The 24,424-nt window shown below is 31.5% G+C and overlaps 1 protein-coding gene across 1 annotated transcript; it reads left to right on the top strand.

Moving 5' to 3' along the window:
• Positions 1-4,972: 4,972 nt before the first annotated feature.
• Smp_159560 (putative gata binding factor) lies at positions 4,973-20,435 on the top strand (the record flags this gene model as incomplete). The annotated part of the gene is made up of 5 exons (XM_018793047.1): positions 4,973-5,474; positions 5,712-5,801; positions 6,905-7,050; positions 12,498-12,626; positions 19,095-20,435. The coding sequence occupies 5 exons, from the start codon at positions 4,973-4,975 to the stop codon at positions 20,433-20,435; spliced, it is 2,208 nt and encodes a 735-aa protein (XP_018647598.1).
• Positions 20,436-24,424: the final 3,989 nt, after the last annotated feature.

Raw genomic sequence — 24,424 nt, 5'->3', positions numbered from 1 at the left:
ACATATGTGCACAGAAATACACCTTTAATTGAACAGTTACACATAGAGTTACCATTACATGACTGATCATATTTGAGTTGACACGAAAATTTGTGTCAAATATGTTATGTTATGTAAAGATACATACATAATCACATATATTTAGTTCCTTCCGTTCAATTTTCGATCTTGATTTGATTTAATGATAACAGAATGACAGGCAGTTTTATTTTTTTTTTAAAAAAGGGAAGAAATATGGAACATTGAAAAATTTATTTTTCATTGTTGATATTCCCCCTACTCTGGGTATCACTCTCCCCCCCTGCCTCACTCTCTGTCTACCCCCCCTCACTTTCGTTCTGTCACTTGTTTTATGTATATAATGTAGGTATATATATATCTCTGCTTTCTACAACTAATTACAACTTTTTATTTGGTTTAGTTAAAAACAAAATTTCAACATTGTGAATAATTGTAGATGAAATATTTTCTCTTCTTATCACTAATGGATAATTTATAGCAGGAGTAATTTTTCTCAGGGTTAATTAAACACTAGTAAGGGTGTTAATCAGTTGAAGATTATTATTCATGGACTATTTTTAAGATGGTAAGCAAAGATGGATAGTGGCTAGCAGTGGAATCCAGTTTGACGCGCGTTTCGTCCTATTCGGGACTCGTCAGCTGGATGTACCTGAATCTCAGAGTTGATGTTCACTCTGTGCACATATACCAATTAGAGACTGACCAGTTGCAATCTTAACATATCGATGGGAAGATTCAAACAAACAATACTAAATGAATTTACTTTTTTTAAGATGTTTGTAATAGATGTAATTTCAAAGTGAATAACTTCTTGAAGATGGTTACAATCTTCTGAATGATGTAGGAACTATATTTCAATGAACAAGAATCATACATTAAATACTTTATTTGCAAATCTTTCACCAATTGTCTTTTCATATTCGGTATGATTCATCTACTTCAAAATTCCTTTCTATTTTCTTCAATTCGACCAATTTAACCTTGCTCTACCAGGCATTCTACTTCTAATTGGTATAACATACTACATATGTTGACGGACATAAGTAGCATACATCATACGATCCAGTATTCATTTCATCTATTCAGTATACTTGCCCTCAAAAGCCCTGGTACGGTCGAGGGGGAGGAGAGTCCGCTCTCCCTCTCGAAATGCTCTCATATGGCCACGCGTAAATAGCCTCTACCAGGGAAGTCCTACTCACTACCTTCTCGTGGTGGGGGTGTCGTTTACGAAATTGAGAGGATGAAAAGTGAATGTTCGGCGCTTTAACTGAAGTGGTGGATACGGAGGATACACATAGGGGAGTTGGAAAACCCTGATTCCAAACCAATGGTGCACATGGACTCCAGTATCCTGAGTGAACAAATGGCGTATGAATCAATCGTTGGTCACCGGCTACCATGTGACTGCATCTTCTCACGATGCTCCACTGCCTTGTGGATCAGACCTTTATGTCGAGAGCTCCAGGTGTGGCTCCCTAAGAAAGCCACCTGCTTCAGTTTGGGCACCTGGGCAGTATCATAGCCCTCACACAAATGAAATGAGATTTGTGTGGCACATATATATCTGGTACCCCTTTGTACCAATATTTATATGTTTAAATAATAATTCAGAGGTTCGTAGAGTTTGTTAAATTTTCTAGTTAATATTATGAATTAAAAACTTAGACAGTCAATTGGACTATTATGAAAAGTATTAAAAGTCATATAACCCGTTTTATTTGGAAGAAACATTAACTAGAATACACTGAAGATATATAACGAAGAATAAGAAGTTTGATTTTTAAAGACTCCACAAAAAACCCACTGAATAAATATTCAATGATGACAAGTTTATAGTTCTGTATATATAGTTGAAATCATGAGTCAATGGAAGTTAGACCACTATGGAAAACCTAGAAGCACTGGACGCCCGTTTCGTCCTATTGTGAGACTCCTCAGCAGTGCGCATCCACGATCCCACCTCGCGAGATTCGTTCTGTGTATCATTCATTTTGTTATTTGAATGATTCTGTTGATTGGTATATGTATATACACACGTATATCTCATGAAACCTGTATGTTGGACATCTTAGACTTTCCATGCTTTTGATCACTCTTTTGACATGTAAAAGATATTTTTTGCTAGGTTCCGTATGAAACTAGAGTTGGATTTCTTAAAATTTTATAACAGGCTATAATCAGTTTTAAATTTTTTTTGTATAAATATGAAAACCAGAACATTCTATTGATCAACTCGGTAAAACAAAAAATACCAGGAAAATCAGTTTTCATGTCTTCTGTTTTTTTTTGTATTCCCTCTCCCCCTCTCCCTTATTCAAAATGAAGAACTTCTTTTAAGTAGTAATTATTATTATTTTTGGATACCTTGTAATCACTAGTTATGTAATGAATAAATGTCCTGATTAATCTAGATAGGGAGTAATCAAAAGTTTTTTTCTGGTTGGTAAAGGGGTATAGTGAATAATTATGCTATGAACAAGTTAAATCATTTTAATATATTAGTAACAGTTTTAAAGACTATAATTTACTTGTATAGAATGAATATATATTCATATGCACAGTGATTATGACGTAATTTAAAGTGTTAACTATATGTATATATATAAGTGTAATTATCATAATCATTGTCGATGAAATAGTAGCCATAAAAGGAGTGAACAAAAGTGATGTCATCATTAATGTTTAAAGGGAAGAATTAACTTTATCCACTTTTAAAATTAACTAAATGATTAAAATATCAGGAACCAATCTCAATTGGTGAACTAGGGAAGCTTTGGAGAGCTTATCGATTTTTATTGGAGATTCCTTGTCAGTATAAATTTGAATCAGATAAAGCTATGAGATTTAAAGTTAATGAGTTCGATCCCATTGACCAAATTTTGTGGTAGGGACTTCTGAACAACCTGTATCTAAAAAAAGTTATCCAGTGCTTTATTGTTTTATAGTAGATCATCATCTCGGATTCATTTAGTACATATACGCGACTGTGACGAATAGAAAGTGTGAAAGCTTCATAGATAACTAGATAGTGTATTTTTATATAGTTGAAATCATGAGTCAATTAAAGCTAGACCACCATGGAAAACCTGGAAGCACTAGACAGTCGTTTCGTCCTATTGTTGGACTCCTCAGCAGTGCGCATCCACGATCTCGCTTCGCGAGATTCGAATCTAGGACCTACCAGTCTCGCGCCAGAGCACTTAACCACTAGACCACTAAGCCGGCATCCAACGGTGTTAATATCTAACTTCAACCAATCCAGGAAGTTGAGCAACCATTCACCAATTGTCTTCAATGAGTTGATATCTCACAACTGATAGGTCCTGGGTTCGAATCTTGCGAAGCGGGATCGTGGATGCACACTGCTGAGAAGTCCAACAATAGGACGAAAAGGCCGTCTAGTGCTTCCAGATTTTCCATGGTAGTCTAACTTCAATTCACTCATGATTTCAACTATGAAAAATACTGAAATCTTCACAAAACCCGTTCTGAAATTAAAATAAGCAATTCGTTCTATTTTTAAATAATTAATATATAAAATCCTAATGACTTTTTCTTGTATTAACATTGTAGAATGTTTCCAATGACAGCATTTCCATTGAATCCAGTGAATTGTGGACGATCATCAACCGATTTAATATGGTCTAATACTGAAGCATTACAAAACATTGGATCTGCATTGAATTGTGATAATTTATCGTATATTAATAATAATCATAATTCTTCATTGTCTAATCAAAACTCAGTAAATAATAATAATACTTCATCAGCAATACTTACTAGCTCTTCAAATTTTCTCTCACGACCTAATTATACCTGTGGTCTTAATCAAACTTATCGATCACAAGAAAATCGTATTCAACCAAGTTATTTAAATGAAGATTTATCAAATCAATGTAATGAGAACATTGTTACCACCATTACTACTACTACTAATACTACTAGTAGTAGTAGTAGTACTCCTGATTGTACTGTTAATAGTAATAATACAGATTTACATTTATCAAATGAGAAATCTCATATGGATACCACTAATAAATCATCTACATTTGATCCAATTATAAAATCAGAAAGTTCACTCTCCTTAAATAAATCCCCTTCCTCTTCATCATTATGTAATACAATGAAATCAGATATTACCAATATGATCAATTATGAGAATTGGTCAAATGATCATAGAAAACGTCATAAAAAAACTAAATTAAATTCTATGAATTTTATAGAAAATAAATCAATAATTAATAATAATAATAATAGCATAGCAACAGCAGCAACAGAAAAAACACCACCCCCTTCAATATATATAAATGAATCTATGGAAGATATGATATATAATAAAGTAACAACATCATTAGAAAATGAAAAAAATCAATCACAATTTATGAAAACCAATCTTGTATCTAAGGCAAAATTATCTAATACAAAACAACCACCATCACAACAACAGGAGCAACGGCAACAACAAGAAGAACAACAGCAACAATTAAGTTATCCATTTAATATGTTACCTACAAAAGTGAATGATTATACAAATCAATTATTATCAAATGAATATAATGATAATCATTATAATAGTTTATCTATAAATTATTCATTAAAACATAATTATTCAGAGAATATAATGAATTCAATGAATGATGAAGGAGATGGTGATGATGATGTTGATGAAGAAGATGAAGAAGAACAAGTAGCATATAAAACAATGATCAGTACTAGTAATCATAATGATCATGGTATTATTATGAATTCTACTTCTATTATTACTGCTACTACTACAACGACTACTACTACTACGACGACTATTACTACAGATACATGGAATACATCAATATCATCACAGTATCCAACTAATATTTTACCTCAACATTTAGCATCATTCTATTCAACTTGTTCAAATGAGATAGCTTTTAGAAAATGTTTAATATTTAATAATAATCATCATCAAAATATGAATATAGAGTCTACAAACTATTCCACCTACAATAATAATAATAGTAGACAAGAATCAGACTGTCGTGCATCTTCATCACCATTACCTTCTATATTACAAACTAATTTAGATTTGAATTCAAGTTCTATGTTAAATCGTAGTGAAGTAGACAATTTTAATAAAATATCTTCGGATGAAATGAAATTTGATGTAAACACTAATAGTAATAATGAATTAAATGAAATGAATGTTAGTTCGAAGTTCAATAGTCCTATGCAACAACAACAACAATCTCAATCAAGAAGAATAAATAATGATTCATTAATACAGAATGATTTAGATACATGTAAAGCAATGCATCATAATTCAAATCTCCCTCCTCCTCCTCCTCAACAACAACAACAACATCAAAGACAAAGAGGATTTGAAGATGATCAAATGATTGGTGATTTAAGTGTAGCATATCATTCAGCAGCAGCTATGGCAGCTGCTGCCGTTGTTGCACAAGCAGCTGTAGCAAGTGTAAATGTAACAAATCATCAATTAGAACATCAACATCATAATCATCGTCATGAACAATCAATACATCAACATCAAAATCAACATCAACCATCACAATATATTGATAATGAACATTCCATGTTAAATACACATATGGAACAATATGGTGTACATACTAATCATCATCATCATAATGATAATGGTAATGACAATGTCCTACATCAATCACAATATAATATGATGAATCAAAATTTAGGATTATTCCCTCTTATCAATAATACCAATTCATTGAATAATACACAGAATATAAATAAAACAATGAAAAATAGGAAACTAACAATGACAGGTTAGTAACTTTTTTTAAAAAGAAGGAACATTTGTCACTTCCCTCTTCTTTCTTTCTTTCCTTCTCATTATGTAACATGAGTTGTATAGGTTGATTTAGGCTAGATCACTATTGAAAAGCTGGAAGCATTGAATAGACATTTCGTCTTAGTTTGGGATTCCTCAGTAATGTGCATCGACGATTCTACATGCGAGACTTGATAATTAGATCATTTTTTATTAGTGCGTAAATAAATGGATCCTATTAGATTTAAGGATAGATACTTTGTACTGTTTGATACTTACTAACTGGATGCAAACGTTTTACGACTGGATGTTCACAATGGGACTCAAGACCAATATTTATTACGATGAGCATCAACGTGTTATTTATTAGGCTCTTAGGTTCATATATCTATGGATATATTCGACAAAGTTGAAGTCATCTATAGAGTTTTGTATTTTCCTTAACTGGATTCCACTGATAGCAATAATCCAAATATACCTGGTTGACTAAAAACAGAACTGTAGTATTGTCACCTTCAAATTAAGATTGGTACAATCTAAATAGTTCTTCAAAGATAGTTACATGATATACAAAATTAAATGATCCATCATCGAATTTCTGAAACTGTTGTTCATGGTTAGGAAGAAAAATAACTAAGTGTTTCATAATTGATCATTTGATTGACGCTGAACATTAGACTTAACAATAATCTGGTCTTCCAAGTTACCATATTTCTTGATATTCCCTTCATGGTTAATGTAAACATCTTCTATACACAATTAAAGTTATCAATATTCATCCCCAATATCTTTGTTTCCCAAAAACTTTACATAGCAACTGTTATTAACTTTTCCATCAATATACTCGATGATTTCATCCAGTATCTTATTTGATAGACCAGAATGAATGATTTACAAATTTTTCACCATGTTCTCTCTTTCGTAAATGATATATGTATTGTCTCTAGTGGGTAACTGTCCTGGGTTCGAGTTCCATATGTGGGATCGTGAATCCTCACTGCTGAGAAGCCCCGTACTGGGACGAAACAGTCGTTAATCAGTGCAATTATATTGACAAAAAGAGAATGATCATAATTTTTTTGTTTGTTTCATTAACAGAAGGAAGAGAATGTGTTAATTGTGGAGCAACTAGCACACCATTATGGAGACGAGATGGTCAAGGAAATTATTTATGTAATGCATGTGGTTTATATCAAAAAATGAATGGTCAAAATCGTCCATTAATTAAACCTAAACGAAGATTGGTAAGCTATGTTTTTTTGTGATTTTTCTAAACCTTTCAGTTTCTCTTTTCTAAAAATAAATAATATCAGTGGTCTATCAGTTAAGTGCTCTGGCGCGAGACTGGTAGGTCCTGGGTTCGAATCCCCCGAGGTATCTTTATATGTTGATCAATATCGTTATTATTAAATAATATTCAGTCTTATTGAAAATTATCAGAAAGGGGTTTCGTAGAGACTGTAGTAATTAAATAATTGAGTTGATGAGTCAATTAAAGTTAGACCACCATGGAAAACTTGGAAGTATTGAATGGTCGTTTCGTTCTAGTATGGGACTCCTCAGCAGTAAGCGAGCGAGATAGTGGGTGTGCATTGCTGAAAAGTCCCATACTAGGACGAAACGGCTGTTCAGTGCTTCTGGGTTTTTCATGATGTTCTAGCTTTAACTGACTCATAAACTCGATGATTGAAAATTGTCTGAAAGATAATTTTTTTTAAAGGGTTGGTTGAATTACCTGATTGTTAATGTTAACAACTTCAACTATGTGCATTCTATGAAAATAGCTCAAGTATTACCATTCAATCACAAATAGTTTTAACAAACAGAGTTGGCTGGTAGCTAATGGATGCATCCATTAGATGAACTATAACAGTATGAAACACATATCTTTAATTCTTATTACAGCATTATCCAATTCAGCTTATGAATCTCTAAAAATGTTTAAAAAACAATCGGAAAAGTATATTTACAATGCCTAACATTGCAGTTATTAACAATAAATAGGCTTTGGTAATGTATAACTAACCTTTGAATTCATTTCTGTAATGGTGTATACGTGACTGTATAACAATAGGCATCATAATATTGAAATTAACAATGTTTATTATTTACCGGTAAAAGTTCACTCATAATACATTTGAAAGTTAAGATAAAATTCTGAGATGTAGCTACTTTAAGCTAACTAACCCACAAAAATGAGATGAAACACATACATTGGATTCCACTGCTAGATATATCCCATCTAATCCATCTTAAAAGTATTTAGTTTGTCTCATTGCTATTAGAAGGGGTTTTGTGGAGATCACCGTGAAAAACCTGGAAGCACTATTGTATTTTCAGTTACTTCAAACAATATAGCAAAACTTTACTGAAATTCATATCCCTATATAACGATTGATCGATATATCACCATTTAGGCATCATAACTAATATAAATCATAGAAAATTAACAATATATTATTATATATTACAATATTCTTAAGAAATCATTACTGATTAGGTGACGTATCACTTCAATCAGTTATACATTCATTTGTTTAAATAATAATTGGTAAAATATAAAATTGAAATTAATGGAGGAATGTTACAAAAAACAAGGTACAAGGGGATATCAGATATATATGCGCTACACAAATCTCATTTGATTTGTGTGAGGGCTACGATACTGCCTATATGCCCAAACCGAAACAGGTGGTTTCCTTACGGAGCCACACCTGAAGCCTTTGACCTAAAGGTATGATCCACAAGGCAGTATAGCATCGTGGAGATGTAGTCCTATGGCAGCCGGTGACCAACGATTGATTCATACGCGATTTGTTCCCTTAGGATACTGGAGCCAGCCCATATGCACCATTGGTTTGTAATCCGGGTTTTCCAACTCCCTTAGGTGGACTTCCTGTATTCAACAACCTGGTTAAAGCGCCAGACATTCGTTGCGATTAATCTTGATGATAAAATTTATTTATATACACAATAATATTACGCAATCATTTCGATGTATATATACACTTAATTACAGCTTATAATTTATGTCATTGGCTAATCTTAATTAGATAACTATTGAAAGACAAAAAAAACAATGAATAGTCAACTAGTCTTAGAATAAAACTCCTCATTAGCATGTCACTGTAATGAATATCAAAAACTGGACCTTCAAACTACAGATCTTTGAATATCTGCTCAATTGAAGATTTTGGGTTCATTCCATAATGAATTCATAGATATGCATATCTACAGAGTAGTGAGAGAAAAAACCTCTACATATTCAGTTCCTTTTGGTTTTCAATGATTGTCTAACAATGATCAGTCTTTAATTCAAACTATACGATTTAACATTCTTCATAGAACCCCTTCAATGATAAACACCTTTGTTTTTTTTTCCCATTATTATTCATATTACAACATGTTCCATATGTTCTACTATTAAAATTAAATAAATCAATTTAGATAATGACATAATTCATTGATGTATTCAATGTTCATTCTAATCGTTGATTAACATTTTCTTTCTTCTTCTTCTTCTTCTTCTCCTTCTTCTCCTTCTTCTTCTTCTTCTCCTTCTCCTCCTCCTCCTCCTTCTTCTTCTTCTTCTTCTTCTTCTTCTCCTTTTATTACTTTAATGGTCATCTATTTTGTATTAAACTGAGTAGCAAACAGTAACATTGTTCATCTATTAGTCTATAGGATATAATAATAAGAAAGAAAACTATATAAAGCACTATCATAATTATAGCAGATTAAGTTAATAATGATAGTAATAATAGTGATAGTAACAGCGATGATAGTAATAATAATAATAATAATAATAATAATAATAATAATAATGGTTACTACCGTTACTTCACTTGAAGAATATTATCCCATATGGAATAGAAAGAGTAGTAACATTTGATGGAATACATTTTTGTTGGATTATTATTATTATGATAAGCCTTAAAGAAGAAGAAGAAGAAGAAATAATCTGTAAAGTATGATTGATTAAGTCATGGTTGGAAATGAGAGTTGATTGTTTTCTTTTAGAAAAAGTAACCCATTTAACATTCACATAACAACATATTGATTAATATTCTTTCTAAACTTGGATAATAGGTCAAAAGGGGGGGGTTGTGGAGATTTTAGTGATTTTTTATATATAGTTGAGATGATGAGTCAATTAAAGATAGACAACCATGGAAAACCTGGAAGCACTGGACAGCCGTTTCATCCTATTATGGTACTCCTCAATAGCGCACATCCACGATCCCGCCTAGCGAGATTCCAACCAAGGATCTATAAGTTTCGCGCGAGAGCACTTAAGGAGCAGTGCCAGATAGAGTTTAATTATGTTAAAAGTTTGATACAGATCACCGAAAATAATGACTGATTAAAATTATAAAATAAAACTCAATAAACTCTGATTTTAAGACATTGGAATGGTTTTACGAGATTTTTGAAGGTTCCAAATAACTGATTGAGTTGTGTACAGATTTTGATGAAAAGTATAAAACTATGGTGTACTAGTTAATCAGTGTTCTTTTCCTAGTTTCAATTAGTAATAAAAACTGGACTTATAAGTGGTAGTGACTATAAATACCCTACATTCTTAATAGGATTATTTGATCATAGGTTGCCTACAAACTGTAAACTCTAACAGGATCTCAGTTAATTGTATATATGAAATACTTAGTATGTTTCAATACCTCACTGTGTGGCATTATTATTATTGTTACTATTATTACTATTAGTAATAGTAGTAGTAGTATAGTGAACAAGAAGACGAGTGGGGACAATCTAATGTATATCTCATTATAATCTGACAATCATACAGTAAACAGTTAAGCTGAAAATTATCAATTAGTTGTTTCAATCTTCACTGTTCCTTTTGAAAATTTCAGTCCATCGTCTCCGATTATTATTGCTCATGCATTTTCATACCAACCGCATTCCGTTCCCGTTGTTTCCTTATCGATCTTCTGCTGAAATACATTCTATGCCTGACCATCACTATATACTACATATGTGGATATAAGTAACCCACACTTCAGTAGTAGGTTTAGCACTTTCACAAGTCCTAATCCTTATTTTATCATCTTCAATATTATGTAGCTAGATACTTTTCTCAGCGTTCATAATTAAAAAAAGTGGTTTAAAATTTACTAGATTGTTACGTTCCATTACTCCAGAATATATGAACTGTAGCAAGCAGAAATCAATTCTAAACAGTATTCATTCATCTTATGCCATATACTTTGATATCAAACCCTTTTCTATCAAGAAGAAACAAACAACCCATTTCATTTAAATAAAGGTTCATGATATTTTCCACAATAGGAGGAAACGGCCATCCAATGCTTCCAGGTTTTCCATAGTGGTTTAGCTTCAATTGACTCATGCTTTCAACTATGAAAATTTTCTGCTTAATTTCACTTTATACCATATTAGTTACTAAAAGTCAATAAATTATATTTACCCTAAAAGATGATCAAAAATGAACAACAAATTACATCATCATATTTACGCATCAATGAAATATTTGACATCAGTCCAAATATATATCCATATACACAATGTCATCTTTATCAATATTACGCCTAGTTTCAATAAAGAAGATACTAGAGTATCAATTCCTTGTTTTTGAAAAGGAATATGACCATTTGTTATCTTGTTGGATCAGTTGTTATGATCAACATGGAAAATGAAGACCATATATCGTAGACCTACTGATAGTATTATTATTATTACTTAAAATAGTAATGATAATACTAATAATAGTTCGATCTATGGGATTAATGTCAAATGGGATATATGTATATTTGCATCAATCCTAAATATTTTACGGTGTTCATAGGATTGTGCAATTTAGTATATTGATTAAGAGGCAGATATCATTACCCTAGTAACTAATATGAATTTATTGACAGGTCTATTTTTTGTGACAAATTGTTACCATGATTGAGTTATTTTATCTTGAATGGGAAATTATAAAAAGAGGGTAAAATTTGTCATTGAAAACCTGTTGACTTAATAAAATAAGGTTATGAAATTAGTCTATTTGAGGATATTGTTTTATCTAAGATTAGATTAATATCATGAATGGATCAATGTTAGATTACCATTGAGAACCTGGAAGCACTGGACGGCTATCTCGTCCTAGTGTGAGACTCCTCAGTAGTGCTCATCCACGATCTCACACACATCAATAGAATTCAGGACCGTCGATCTCGTGCGCGAATATCTAACCCCTAGACTACTGAGCCGGTATCCAACAGTGTTAATTTCTAACTTCAACTAATCCCCGGTATTGCACGACCATCTTCCATTGTCTGAGGTACATACGTGTCTTTACTTGACATGAATTAACTCCACTGGTCACCGCTATTCAGTGCTTCCAGGTTTTCACTGGTGGTCTAACATTCATCGATTCATGATCTCAATCAAAAACTCAACAATCTTCACAACCTCACACTGAAAAACAGTTATGATAAATTTCAGTATTTAAATTATATTATATTCAGTAGTCTACAAGACCTACTTATTGGTTTGTTTTCTATTTTAAGCGTGGTTGAGTTGAATTGATAGATGTAATTACAATTGGGACAGATAACTCTTTAAAATCTGCTTGACAGAACTTCATTGTTCTGGTTTAACTGACTAACACAAAGTGTTACAATGCAGTTTAATTACTTGGCCTTGTTTACTTTTTATTTTATAGCAATCCTCTAGCCGACGTACTGGTACTATATGTTCTAATTGTCGTACAATAACAACTACATTATGGCGTCGAAATACAAATGGTGAACCTGTTTGTAATGCATGTGGACTTTATTTCAAATTGCATAATGTAAGTATACTATTTGTGTTGTCTATGTTTATTTGTAATTTATATGACTTTATTAAAGTCAACAAATCGAGGTCACTGTAATGTTAAAAAAAGCAGACTTGTTCTTTGGGCAGTCTTTGTTGAGGTATGTGGGTTCTTCAGGAATTCCCGTGGTATAGACGTTCTATCACAAATTCTATACGATAAATCGATTTATATTTAATCCTGAATATCAATAGCGGTATAATTCAAACTCACACTAATAATGATTAAAACAACATACCTGTTGAGTAAGTTAGTGGTCACCGAGACTCAGAAACTTAGTAGGTAATGAGTTGAAGTTCGAAGCAAGATGTACTTAGTTCGATTCCGAGTGTAAACATTCACACTAGGATGTGAGTTCATCCATCTGACAAGTCCCAAATAAAATGAAACGTATGTCCTGGATTCAAGTCCCAAATAAAATGAAACGTATGTCCTGGATTCCTCTGCTAGCCAAAATTTATAACTAGCGAGTAGGATATATATATATATATATATATATATATATACGCGTGACCATATGAGAACATTTCAAGAGGGAGAGCGAACTCTCCCCACTCTCGGCCGTACCAAGGCACATGGAGGCAATATAAGCGATGATGCTATGCTTACTCTTAGTTTCGTAGTGAACAAGAACACCAGTGGGGCAACAATCGAATATATTTGAAAACACAAAATTACAAAACATCTTAGTAAAATATGAGAACTATACAGTGAATATTTCATTCAACAAATATCAGTCAATCGTCTCATACTTCATTGTTCTATCGTTTCCACACTAATCATTCTTTGTTCTCGTTCTTATTTCTTTGATCTTCTTCACCTTCTGCATCTAGATAATTCACTTTATATTCATGATACATACTTTTTATATCTATCGACATCAATAGTACACACTACAGTTTGACTAACACTCACTAAAAAAGGAATACAATTGATTAATGCCTCCCTTAACTCAATAAATTAATTGATCATTTATTGTTTCTGCTTAATATATGGATAACCTATTTCTAATGTCTGATTTGAAAAAAGAAAGATTTATCGACATTTATCATTGAACAACGTTTCAATAGATGTGAATGTATCGAAAAAAACAAACAACAACTTTGTTAGCGAAGATGGGTAGTCGCTATCTTTGCTTACAATGCTTGTGAAATAAGGCTATATCGAGGCAATACGCATAGTATGCACATATACCAATAAGAGACTGACTAGTTGCAGTCCTAAACATCAGTGGGAAGATTCAAATAAACAATACTAAATGAATTTAAACAACAACTTTACTTCAGTTGCGCGGGATAATATAAATTCAAAATTGACAATAATGTCTCTCTATAAAGTACCATGATAAGATTGGTTACTATAAATATAGTTAGCTTTCAACCCCTTTGGTTATTATGACTATTATGATTAACGCTATTTCCATTTTATAAAACAATCCTTGCATACGCTGACCAAATTGGAGACACAATTCATTGTATCCAATGCTTTTTAACTTCACACATTAAGTAGGTTTCATTAATGAAAAGCAATAGTTTTAATCGGACTTATACAGATGATAAGTAAATAGATGATTAGATAGATAGATAAAGATATGCACAATTAGTGAGTAAGTGATGGGATGATGGGATATATGAATGTATAAAAGAAATGCTCAAATTGTAAAGGGTGATAACGAATACTTTTTTTTGGGGGGGGGTATACTTATATGTATAATTGGATACATATATATGACAAAAGTTAATGGTGTGATAATTTCAATTGAGGAGTTAACTATGTGTATATTTAATGCATTACTATTAGTAGTAGTAACATTACTATTCCTATATGAGATTGATTCTTAGTTGTGTTGGGCGGGGCAACTTAATGGAATAATTTTATTTATAGAATATGAGATATGCATAAATATTTAGAGTAAGAGAGAGAGAGAGAGAGAGAGGGAGATAGAATACTCACAAGATTGATTGACTGAATTTTGCCTGACTTATTTGGCTGATTTACTACCACTACTACTACTACTATTCTAATACTAACTATCATAAATCTCTATTGTTCTCAAACTTATTGGAATATTTAATAAAAAAGGAAAAAGAAATTAGGTGAATAAAGGAACTAATGAATAGCTTGTCGAATGATAATAGTAACAATACTGTTTGCTATTCTTTTATAGTGATATGAATAATGAGTTCGATAGAATAAAACAATAATATTAATATGGTAATCTATACATGTTTGCATTATGATCGGGGTGTGTCAAGTACTTAATAATGATTTGAGTTTATTTGGCGCCAATACCAGATGTATGTATGTATGTATATATAGTCTCGTCTCCACCCTTATCAGTCTCTTATGAAGACAACAATATGGCTTAGTTATTATTTTTTTAATGCTAAATAAATTAATAATTATCATTAATTTAAGAAAGTGAGAAAAGTAGTGAGAGAAAGAGAGAGGGAGAGAAAGAGGTACATGAAAGTATGTAGTTATTAATTTTAATAAATAATATGATAGGCATTAGGTGTTCTTGCAAAAAGAAAGGTAAACGAAAGTAGAATATGAACATCCAGAGTGAATGTCTTCAAATTTTACATTTGAGCTTTCTAAGAAGTAATCTATATATCTATGATTTTAAATAAGTAACAATATGTATGAATGTATAGTATCAGCAAAGGAAGACAGTGGCTAGTAGTGGAATCCAGGACGCGCGTTTCATTCTATTTCCGACTCATGGCTATTAGGACTCAGTAGTTAAGTGGATAATGTGATGACATTTGAAAGGAACGGTACTAGATCAGAGTCCCAAAGTGAACATAAACTCTAGAATGCAGGTTTATCCAGCTGACGAGTCCTAAATAGGACAAGAAGCGTATCCTGGATTCCACTGACAGTTACCATCTATATTTGCTTAGGATGCTTGTAACCTAAGGTAATATCGATTACATAATTGATTTAAAATGAGACCCGTTTTTGGAATAGCATACACAAGTTTAGTATTTTATCAATCTAGAATGATTATGCTTAACTGTTTCATTAAGTTCAAAAGAAATGAATATTTGAAAATGAATTTTTTAAAACAAACTTTGCACAGTTTACCATAGTTAACTCAAATTTTAATAAGACTGATCAATTTGAAAGAATATCTTTCTTTGAGAAGTGGAAGATGTTTTGATGATAATTAAAAGACAAGAAAGTACTAAATAGCTCTTTCACATATAGTTCAAAACTCTTCATTACTACACAATCACAAATTAATCAGTGATCAACTTCAGAAATTTGGGATCTCTTCCAAATGATAATAAATCTAAATCAGAATGGGGATTTTGTGGAATCGTCATAATTTTAATGGTCGAATTCATGAGTCAATCTAAACTGGACCACCATTGAAAACCTGGGACCACTGAACGACCGTTTTGTTCTAGTATGGGACTCTTCAGCAGTGCGCATCCACTATCCTGCACGTACCAATAGAACCCATGACCTTCAGTCTCGTGTGCAACTGCTAAAAGTTTAGACCACTGACTCGGTATCCAACGGTATTAATGTGTAACTTCAATCGATTCATGATATTGAGTAACCCTTCATCCATTGTCTGAGGTGGATGACTGTCTCACATCTAACACGTATTGGGCTCTACTGGTCACGAGCTCTTACTAGAACTCCAGGAAATCCATCTTGAAGCCAGTTATTCGTCAGAGATTAATGACTTACATTTTTTTAAAAGTTAGGGTCACTTTGTTATTTAATACAAAAACTAGTTAATCATCACTGTTGTTACCTACCAAAACTTCCACAGAAATCATCTCTATCTTTCTAGAAAAGTAATTCATTTCTTAAGAAAATTTTTTTAATAAATCCCATGGGCAGGATCATGGATGCGCACTGCTGAGGAATGCCATACTAGCATGAAACGGCCGTCTAGTGCTTCAAGGTTTTCCATAGTGGTCTAGCTTCAATTGACTCATGATTTCAATTCTATAAAATTACTAAAATCTCCACAAAACCCCCTTCTGATAATTATATTTAGTTAGGAAGACAATAGATTTGATAAGTGATCAATGAACTTACAAACTAAATACAGTAAATAGTAACTATCAAATTAAACATAGACTGATTTTAGTTAAAGAATTATTAAAAATCATCAACATTGGTTAGCTAATTTCTTCTTGTTATAAGAGTAATTTCTCAGTAGCTCATATTCACAACTTTGTCACGATTGCAATACTGAGAACCCTAATCCTAGATTAAAACGTTTATCCAAAACCATCTTGGTTTTCAGTAATTTTTCCAAATGAAGTTATTTTATGATAAAAAAAACTGTGGTGTGTGCTATTGATGTCGATAGATATAAGTAGTATGTATCATCAATAGAAAGTGAAATATCGAAAAGTAGAAAATGAAGAAGATCAAGGAAATCAGAACGAGAACAAAGAATGATTGGTGTAGAAACGACAGAACAATAAAATATGAATGTTCATTTATCAATGAGTTATTATAGACATGAGTTAGTTCATATTGAGTCTTTCTTCTCCTTCTCCTTCTTTTTGTTGTTGTCGTTTTTATAAAACACCGGTTTTATAAAGTAATCATAAAGAAATATCTGAACACGATAAATTCTTTTCATTTCTTTAGAAAACCGGAAACCAATGTCTTTCTATACGTATAAGTAGGATATATGTTCAATGTTTTTTAAAGTTGTCAGGATAGTGGATTATTTAATTTTTCCCCCTTCAGTCCCTCCCCCACTTTTTTTTTCTCTTTTGAATAAAAATGAATATAAAATAATCATCAAAAAAAACAACAATCTTTTTTTTCAATAGAATTGGAATATCAGAATGAATCTATTGACTCATTCTTATTACTCTGACTAAATCTATCTACTTATACACCGTTTACATAAATATAGACAGGGGGAACTTTGTAACTACATCTTATATGAATATATATATCTTGTTATTTTTTTGTGGTGAGTCTATTCATATCTAAGTTAACGGAATTAGGATTTTTGGCGCCATATCTTGTCATTAACCCTCCAAATATCTTTAAAAAACATGACAACCATAGAAAAGGGAATCAGTATTCATAGTATTAATGATAGTAACAATACCAATAATAATATTACCATCAAAAATAAACATACAACTTGAATAGAAAGATGAGAAAATGTGATTAATATTCACTTATATCAATCTGTTGACACATTAATAAAATTAATAATATACCCATCTCATTTGCCTCTGATTAATTTTATTCATTCAGTGAGAAAGAGGGGGGAGGGGGGAGGGGCAAATAAAAGAGGGGGAAATATATGTTTACTTTTTTTAAATATTTTTTTCTAATGAAAAACAAAAAAAATACTCTCGAACTATTAAATAGTGGAACATATGCCAAAGTGTTTATTATTGTGTTTTTCATCGAAAAAAGATAGTTTATTATTTTCGTTTTTACAGAGAAAACAAATTCCCCTTTTAAATATTGTGATAAGTGAAGCAGAGATGAGAAAAAGAGAGAGAAAAATAAAAAGTGACAAATGAATTAACATTGATGATTCTTTTTTATTCATTTAAAAATAAATAAGTGATTTATAAATATCCCTTGAAGTTAGACATTAATACCATCGGATGCCGGTTCAGTGGTCTAGTGGTTAAGCGCTCTGACGGGAGACTAATAGGTCCTGGTTTGGAATCTCGCGAGGCTAGATCGTAGATGCGCACTGCTGAGGAGCCCCTTCCTGGGACAAAACGGCCGTCCATTGCTTCCAGGTTTTTCATGGTGGTCTAGCTTCAATTGACTCATGATCTCAACTATATAAATATAATTTGTTTACTTGATTTCAATGTGAATAATGCTTTTAATAATTGTGAAAATTCTACACAATAAACTTGGTAGAATTAACAAATAACTATAAGGATAATTTACATGACATGATTAGATTACTTCTGGTAGATATAATTCCTTTAATGAATCATAGGTAACTAATGTAACCATCTCTACAGTTATGTTTAAGACTTATGATATTAGATCTCTAACAATAATTAACAATTAAGTGTAAAGTGCTTAATCTGGTTGTTATCTTTTTTTGGCAAGATTTTTTTCTACGGGATGGGTTTGTCAACCCCATGCTTAAACTTCATCCCTGTACTCGTACTTGAAACCAGCAGTAACTCTAGAAGAGCTATAGACAGACAAAAAGTAATGATATCTCTTGAAAATCTATAAACTATTTTACGATTCCATCAATATTAAGAAATAAATGGAGAGATACCTATGAAAGTAGATCATTTTAGTAGTATTGGTTAGGACTGTATAACTAGATAGATAACTAGAATTCGAGATCACGACGGAAATATAATTTCATACATTGAATGAATTCCATTTTGGAACCTTCATTCTAATAATACATCTTTATAATTGCATTTTCTTCTTTTTTTCCTTTGATATCTATTCAAGATTCAACGACCTATTTCAATGAAAAAAGATGGAATTCAAACACGTAATCGTAAAGTATCACAAAAAACAAAAAAGCATAAATTTGGTTTCTATTCAGAATTATCTGATTTACCAGTAGATTATTTAATGAAAACTCCTTTACATCGATTTGGTGCTGCAGCAGCAGCCGCAGCTGTTGCTGCTAATCATTTTGCATGTACTACACGTGGTTCACAAGCAATTACACCGAATTCACCAAATTCAATGTGTAATCCATATTTAACTAGTTATTTCTCAGATAATAACATTAATAGTAACAATACTCCTACTAATAATAATAATACTTTGAATGAAATAAAACATAAAGATATGTCAAGAATTGAAGTAGACAGTTCTGATGAAACTGGACAATTCACTGATGTGACAAAAGCATTTCATGCAACATTTGGAGGTCTAACTAATAATAACAATAATGATAATAGACATTCCAATCATTTCTCCCTTAATTCACCTCATCCAACACCAATACACCCTCATCATATTGATCATTTACAACAACAATACATTCAAAAACATCAATCTCAATCAATGAATTCAATGAATTTCACAAATGATCCTTATACACAGCATACAACTAATTTAATGAATAATCAAATGAATGAGAAGTATTCAAGATATCAGAAATCTAATTATATTTCTGACTTAGTTTACAATCAATCATCGAATAATGATCAGAATACTAGTAATAATGCAAAATGTGAATCATTACATATGAAGCCATCAAATATCATCCACCATCATCAGAATCAAAATCAGAATCGTTCACCGACAGATGCATTAATACAATGGCATGCACAATTAAGATCTACACCAAATCAATTAGATGGAAATGGATCGATAAATTTTAATTCTACTTCATTGTATAATAATTGTCAACCAATTACACGACTGGGATGTAATAATAATGGCATAGTCGGTGGTAACTGTAGTAGTAATAGTAGCAGTAGTAGTAGTAGTGGTGGCAGTATCACACATTCCTATTATAATCATAAGAATAAAATGGAATCTGATCCCATTGATAATAATAATCGTAGTATTAATAATAATCATAATAATTTAATTGATTCTATGAATCATTCAACTATCATATCATCATCATCCACTTCATCAGAGCGATCAGTTCATGGTATAGATTTATTAAATCGTCATAAATTAAAAATGTGTACTGATTCATTAGATTCCATATCGCCTAATTCAAGAGGACCTATTGAAAATGGATTATATTATCATATGAATCAAACGATGGATACTATAAAACATCAACAACAACAAAATCATTCTGATCTAAGAGTATTTCCTTGATAGATTTCCTTTGATTAGTTGGTTGTGAAATTTACCCATTCATTCACAAACATTTATGTAATCAATGATAGAGTTATCCTTTCATAATCTGTACATGTTCCCATATCCAATTGTATACCAACTATGAATGACAAATGAAAAGTTGTACATTTTAACTTATTTAATAAGATTATCAATATCCTCCTTCTTTTTCACTATCATCATCAATATGATCACCATGAATATGAACTATATGAATATGATCTTTAATAAGTAGTATGTTCCTGTTCGAGTCTAACACCTTAACCGCTCGGTCATCGCGACCATGTTCCTGTTACATAACTAAATTGTTTTTTCCTTTTTTACAGAATGGCAACAAAACTAACTTTATATTCAATTGACTTTTTATCATGTGATAGTAGAAACGAAAATATTTGATAGAAAAAAAAGGAAGGAATAATTGATAGAAGCAGGGCGGATTTAAAAAAAACAAATCAGCAACAACAACGTATAATTAATATTTTGCTTATTATTTTCAATAAAGAACTCTATATATGTAGAGTGAGAAGATTGAAGAGAGGGAGAGAGCGAGCGAGAGAGGGAGGGATATACAGAATAGATTACTTAATGACCATTAGTTTGTATTTCAATCCTTTATCTATACACACACACATACAAACACAAACACAAGTCAATTTAATTGAGGTGTGTCTCTACCATAACTAACTAACCATTCAAATGATAATATTTATAAGTGTAATCATTGTTTCCTCTAAAAATCCAACGGAATCCCAAATAAAATTTATGGAAATTTAGAAATCAACAACAACAATAAAAGAAAATGAAAATTAGGCGAAATTTTGAAAAACAATAAATCTGAAACACATTCACACTCACACACACACACCGATGATACCATCAATTGTTTCAAAGAAAGAATTCAAGTTGAATGGGTTGAAATTCTGATATTTCTATTTCCGATCAACACAACTGATCGTGATCATGATCGTGATCGTGATGATGATGCTGATGATGAACATAGTCTAGTAGTATATCTATTCATTTCCATAAAAAAAAATCATTATAATTTTTTTTCATTTATTTTGTATAAGTTGAAGAATTCTTGTTTTTTTTCCTCAACTAAACCTAATTTATTTTGATGTTGTCTATGTAGAAAGTAAACTACTAATCATACTAACCTATTACAAATGAATACTACTGAATTCGACATAATAGTAGTATATAACCACTTTCCTTTATATAGTCTTAATAAATAGGTGACTTTTATTTTTCAGAAAAACAAAAACAATAATGATAATAAGGAATATATATATATACGTTACACATTACAACATAAAGGATTCCAAATTTACTTCTATTCCATCATGTATATAATATTTAACCCTATCATCTCTATATATATACAAAACATATTTGATTAATTTAAATGTATAATTTTTTTCAGTGTTTGTATAGATTGTTTCACACAAAAAATTTTTTCTTTCTCTTCCCTCCTCCCCCCTTCCCTCCCCCCTCTTTCTTTGTTACTATCTTTGTATTTGGTAGTAATGGGAACTGAGTTTCTGGTTTTTTTTTCCTCTTTTAAAATATTATGATTTTTCTTTTCATTTCTTTATCGATCATATTCATGATCCCTGTTACTACCATTATTATTATTATTATTAATATACTCAGCGAAAAGAGTCAATATTATACAAACGTTATATTGTGATGCAAATATGTTACATTAAAAAAATAAACAAAACAGCAACACTTTTTTTTGTGTGTATGTTATTGAACAAACAATAATAAAACACCATTACATTGATTATTGAATTTTATTTTTTGATATGGTTGTCATTGATTTAAAATTAATAGAAGTAGGAGTTAAGAATACTGAGTTTGAATCCGAATTTAAGCATTAGAACTAAGATATAGATTTATTCAGATAAAGAGTTCCCAAATACATTGAAATATGTTACTTACATACTTACTTACGCCTGTTACTCCCAATGGAGCATAGGCTGCCGACCAGCATTCTCCAACCCAATCTGTACTGGGTATTCCTTTCTAATTCTGTCCAACTCTTGTTCATTCTTCTCATGTCTGTCTCTATTTCTCGATGTAATGTGTTCTTTGGTTTTCCTCTTTTCCTTTAACCTTCAGGATTCCATGTGAGGACTTGCCTTGTTACGCAGTTGACTACTTTCCTCAAAGTGTGTCCTATCCACTTTCAGTGCTTCTTCCTGATTTTTTCCTCCACTGGAATCTGGTTTGTTCTCTCCCACAGTAGAATGTTGTTGATAGTGTGTGGCCAACGGATCCGAAGTATTCTGCGTAGACAACTGTTAATAAACACTTGTATCTTCTGGATGATGGCTTTCGTATTGCTTTCGTATTGTATTGAAAATTCTGATCTTGATGTTCGTTGACGTTGGATTTATCTATACCTTAGTATTGATGTTCATATTGGGACTCGAATGCAATATCTTTCAATTTAAACACGTAACTTTTTGTCCACCTAGCTACTGTATACAGATCGCCACGACCTGTCTTTGCTAAATAGTTTATGATAAGATGGCTATGTTGAAGGAGTCCTCACAGGACATACATGTGACAACAAAGACTGATCTGAATTCAATTATGATTATCAACAACGGAATAATTCTAGACCAAATTAATCATTCGATGAACATCATACCCTAAGACTTCAACAGATATTTAAACTTACAATACAGTGGAAAACATGTTTTTGTTTAAATCGAAATAGACATTGACTCTATGATTCAGGTAAATTCAAATGATTTATACTGAATCATGAATTCTACCACTAACCATAACTTACCTAGTCTAGATTAACTAATCTACATCGTAACAAAATTTTCTATTCTCATATTTGAAACAAAGGCGAATGTGATAAACTGAGCTGACAACACAATCTTTTTTAATATTAAATTCTAAATAACTGACTGATCAACTGAAGTTTAGTTATCACTATTAGTTACCATTGTTATATGTATATAAGACAATATAATAATAAACAATCAAATATTACTTTCATTTTAATTATAAGTAATATAATAACTAATTAATTATATTAATTAAACTATAGGAATATATATGTGTATATTTGGTTGATAACCTTATGTCTATCATTAAACGCCAAATAATAAGAAAATTGATTAATAAATCATACATTATTAGAAAGGGGGGTTTTGTGCGGATTTTAGTAATTTTAAATAGTTGAAATCATGAGTCATTTGAAGTTAGACCACCATGGAATACCTGGAAGCATTGGACGGCCATTTCGTCCTAGTATGGGGCTCCTCAGAAGTGCGCATCCACGATCCCACCTCGCGAGATTCAAACCCACGACCTATCAGTTGTGAGATATCAAATCACTGAAGACAATGGTGAACGGTTGCTCAATTTCGTGGATTGGTTGAAGTTAGACATTAACATCGTTGGATATCAGCTCAGTGATCTAGGGGGTTAAGCGTTCGTGTGTGAGACTGAAGATCCTAGGTTGGAATCCCGTGATCGGGATCATGGATTAATATCTTGTTTACAAATCTATTAGTGCCTCAGAAGAAAAAACTCATTCACTTATTTAACCATAACAGAAACAAAATCTATAACAATCAACTATCAACTAAAATATGTAACTAGTAGTAACATATATTCATCATAACAATAACTATTCAAACTAAATATAAATTTTACCGACTACAGGAAACTCGGATATAATGTAAATGACATCTACTATATGGGAAGATTTATAGTTTATATTAGATGATAATAGTTGATGTATAGTTAACTTCTTTTATAAGAGGGAATTTTCTAGAAAGTATAACATTCTTTCATTTTGTAGATAGAAGAAGAAAATCATACAGAAATCTTGTAATAAATGAAAGGTTACTACCATAAAACATGATAAGCAAGGATGGATAGTGGTTAGCAGTGGAATCCAGTTTGACGCGCGTTTCGTCCTATTTGGGACTCGTCAGCTG

Source organism: Schistosoma mansoni, chromosome 1, assembly GCF_000237925.1.
Source record: "Schistosoma mansoni strain Puerto Rico chromosome 1, complete genome".
In the NCBI taxonomy this organism is placed as follows: Eukaryota; Metazoa; Platyhelminthes; class Trematoda; order Strigeidida; family Schistosomatidae; genus Schistosoma; species Schistosoma mansoni.
Note: the sequence above shows the minus strand (reverse complement) of the source record. Positions and strands in the feature narration are given on the sequence as shown.